General features: G+C 34.7%; 1 protein-coding gene across 1 annotated transcript in view; it reads left to right on the top strand.

The window, feature by feature from the left end:
* The first annotated feature begins 2,446 nt into the window (after window positions 1-2,446).
* The window catches only part of LOC107096548 (zinc-binding protein A33-like), a 3,371-nt gene continuing 2,286 nt past the window's right edge, over window positions 2,447-3,531 (top strand). Inside the window, exon 1 of the mRNA XM_015393253.1 lies at window positions 2,447-2,474. Coding sequence (XP_015248739.1) covers window positions 2,447-2,474 — 28 coding nt within the window. The remainder of the gene's footprint in view (window positions 2,475-3,531) is intronic.

The following is a 3,531-nucleotide window of genomic DNA, read 5'->3' as shown; positions in this document are numbered from 1 at the left end:
AAGCCTTTATTATCTGGCTGTTGTTATAGTTAGTTAAGTTCCAATGTTGGCTTTTGATTGAATTATGTGATGTTGAAAGGACATGTGATGAAAGACCAGCTCCACCTTCTATTTAATTTATTTTTTTCCAATTACAACAGCCACTTCGACTTTATGAATTGTTCTGTTATTTTATTTACTTCACCGAATATCGATAAACTTGTATGTGTCCAGGATGTGAGGTTTGATTGTGAATGAGTTTTTAAATGGAAGTGTGCTTTTAGTGGAGAGGAAGAGGAGCGACAATGTTTTAACTGAGCTGAGATACTGATGTCTATTGTTGGACCTCTGCTGGAAAAAGAAACAACATTTTTAGATGATTTAAATAGAAGCAGCTGGAACTTTTGGTGAGATTAGCTGTTGAGGCTCAGTAAAAACAAAATAACAAAAGTTCTTTCAGCTGCCATGTGTGTTCAGAGCCTTTCAGGGATCCTGTGTCTCTGAGCTGCAACCACAGCTTCTGCTCAAGCTCAGGGGCGTCAGCCGACCCACTACTATACAGGGGCACAATAGGGCACCAAAAGAAATGCAAGCGCGCAAAGTGTTTGACAAAATTTTTTGGGGACAATAGTTTATTATAAAAAAAATTGTGTGCATAGATAATTAAGGCAAGCACGCAAGCAAATATTTTATAGCATTTATTTATTATTATAAAGCATCATGAATAAATTGTTCATTCAGATTGTTATTTTCTGCATCATTAAATATCTACCTGAACCAAACTGAATCAAATTGGCCCACTTGTGATCTTAACTGAACATCTCTAATCCACTACTGATGAAGGCAAAATTTATCTTCATTAAATATCTGTCAGCAAACAGGAACTTGAAAACTTGAAATATGCAACTGTAAAAGGAAAAACTGGAGCGGACCTGGCGTTACATGGCATAGTTTCTGCATCCATCGCTCACTTCTAATCTCTCCTGAGGATTTTTCTCTTGCCTCATCTGGCATTTTTTCCCCCACCCAGTTATCATTTAGGTTGTGCAATCAAGGTTTAAATCTGTGTTTCTTTACTAGGACCACCGTGCTTCATAATAATAAGATATTAAAAAAATCCTGGCTCTGTGTTACAGGCAACTCTTGGGCTGCTAAATGCTCAGAGTGGCCGTTACTGGCAAGTGGATTCTGATTACTCTGTCCACATGTGTCAGACTTAAATTCTAACTAAAGTGGTAGTCTATAGGCCTATTTAAAGGAGAAAAAAAAATAAAACATGCATTCTGTAGATTTCCCCATATGCCCGAGAGTCAGACTGAAATTATTATTTTTTTAAAGGCATAAATTAATTAATTAATTAAAAAATCGTTGCCCCAGTTCCAGGCACCGCAGATCCACAACGGGGCACATGCCCCTGTGAAAAAGGTCTGCCGATGCTCAAGCTGCCTAAAGAAAAAAAAGAAAAGAAGCTCTTCTCTCTGTTAATAACAGCTGAGTTTCTTCCTAAATCTCCTTCTTCTGCTGCAGCCAGGAGCTTTCAGGTATATTTGGACCTCTGACACAGATGATGGATCCTGTGAAGGAATTTTAAGTTATTTTAAACCATAGTTTCTCACTAAATTATATTTTTTAAACCAACCAGCGTACCTGCTCATTTTCAACAACCCCCAGAAGTCTTAACATTAGAAAATCTTCACTTAAATAAATTCCTAGGAAAATAAGCCGAGAACAGAAAGAAGTACTTTAATTTTCTCTTGTTTCTCACAGTAAACTGAACGACTCGGTCCAATGACCTCATGTTCTGATCTCTGAATCATCAAACTCATCCTGCAGGAAGTTGTTCTATTCAATATGACAAAGTCCACAAACCAGCTATGGTTCTAAACTGCTTTTCCTCCTGGATCAACAGTAAATATGTGACACTGAGATCAGGATGGATTTACAGTTAAATGGACAGAAACTGATGCAAATGATTTGATTAAACTCTGAGAGATTATTTAAATAAAAGCAGTGAGAAAACAGTCAAGGTCATTTTATTTCATTTCTATTTTACTTTTTCTAAAATTTTAGAAACAAAACAATTCAAAGTGCTTTACATGAATAAACAATAAGAAATGGAAACACATGGAATTAAAAAACTAAAGGCAGGTAAAGAAGAGTTGGAAACATAACATAGAAACTAAAAGTGACAATATTTCAATTAACAATTTAAATCAAGTTAGAGACTCTAAATAAACAACTTTTTAACCTTGATTTAGAGGAACTAGTTGTTTTAGCAGTTTTGTAGTTTTCTGAAAATATTAAACACTTTTGTTTACTGTGTAAATTTAAAGATCTGATTGAAGAAATTATCACATTGACATTGTTCTCAGTTCTTTATTAACTTAAATTTCAATGATCAGGTTGATGCAAAAACAATAAAAATAACTTTAGTTTTCCATTAACGACTCAAATCCCAAACCAGACCATGGAAAAAGCAAACAGGCTTAAAGGAGGTAAGAACAAGGTAGAAATGTAGAAGAATGTGGAAGTTAAAAAAACAACAAACAAGAGTAATGTGGCTCAAAATGGAGCAAAGGTTCATGGATTTCCTAAAGATCTATGTCTTCATATATAACTGTACTTATTTTTCAATGTGAAAAAGGGATCAAAAGAAAAATAACATAAATAGATAATGCCTGAAATTGTTTATTAAACTACAGAGAACAAAATGGAGTAAAAAACAAAACAATTGTTTCCTCATTTAGACTTTTAAAGTGATTATTATACTTTTGATATAGTTGGAAATTGAAGAACGAACATTTTAAAATCTTAAGAGCAATGATTCTTTAACAGGTAATAACAAACAGGTAAAATCCTTCCTTCAAATTTATTTTTTATTTGTTTTAATATATTTGTTTACTGTAAGTTGAAATGTTAAAGGGTGGGTAAGAATAGTGAGAAATAAATTATTCAAGTTAGTCTTTAGCAATAGAAAGTTCGACATTTAGCTGTGAAAGATGATGCAACAGCACCACCTGCTGGAGGCAAACTGAAAAGACAGATTGTTTTATTTAAAACTTGAATAACAGGTTAAAGAAACTGAAAGTATTTTCAGACGTTATTGAACTGAGCTGAGACGCCATTACTGGGTGTTAGATCTCTGCTGGAAAAAGAAAGAAAAATTTGGAGGATTTTAAGAAGAAGCTGAAACTTTGGTGAGTCCTGCTGTTGAAATAATTCATTAGAAAATGGCAGAGAGAGTTTTTGAAAGTTTCCTGAGCTGCCATGTGTGTTCAGAGACTTTCAGAGATCCTGTGTCTCTGAGCTGCTACCACAGCTTCTGTTCAAGCTGCCTGAAGAAATTCTGGGAACAAACTGGAAACAAGAACTGTCCCATCTGCAAAAGAAAATCTTCTAAGGATCATCCATTAGTGAATTTTGGACTGAAGGAAGTCGCTGATACTTTTGCTGGAAGAAAGAAATTTGGATCATCGAAGACCGAAGGAGTAGAAAAGCAGCTGATGGTGGTCTGCAGTAAAGACCAAGAAGACCCTAAACTGTTCTGTAAAG

The sequence above is a fragment of the Cyprinodon variegatus genome, unplaced genomic scaffold (genome assembly GCF_000732505.1).
Source record: "Cyprinodon variegatus isolate N-32 unplaced genomic scaffold, C_variegatus-1.0 Scaffold632, whole genome shotgun sequence".
Taxonomy (NCBI): Eukaryota; Metazoa; Chordata; class Actinopteri; order Cyprinodontiformes; family Cyprinodontidae; genus Cyprinodon; species Cyprinodon variegatus.
Note: the sequence above shows the minus strand (reverse complement) of the source record. Positions and strands in the feature narration are given on the sequence as shown.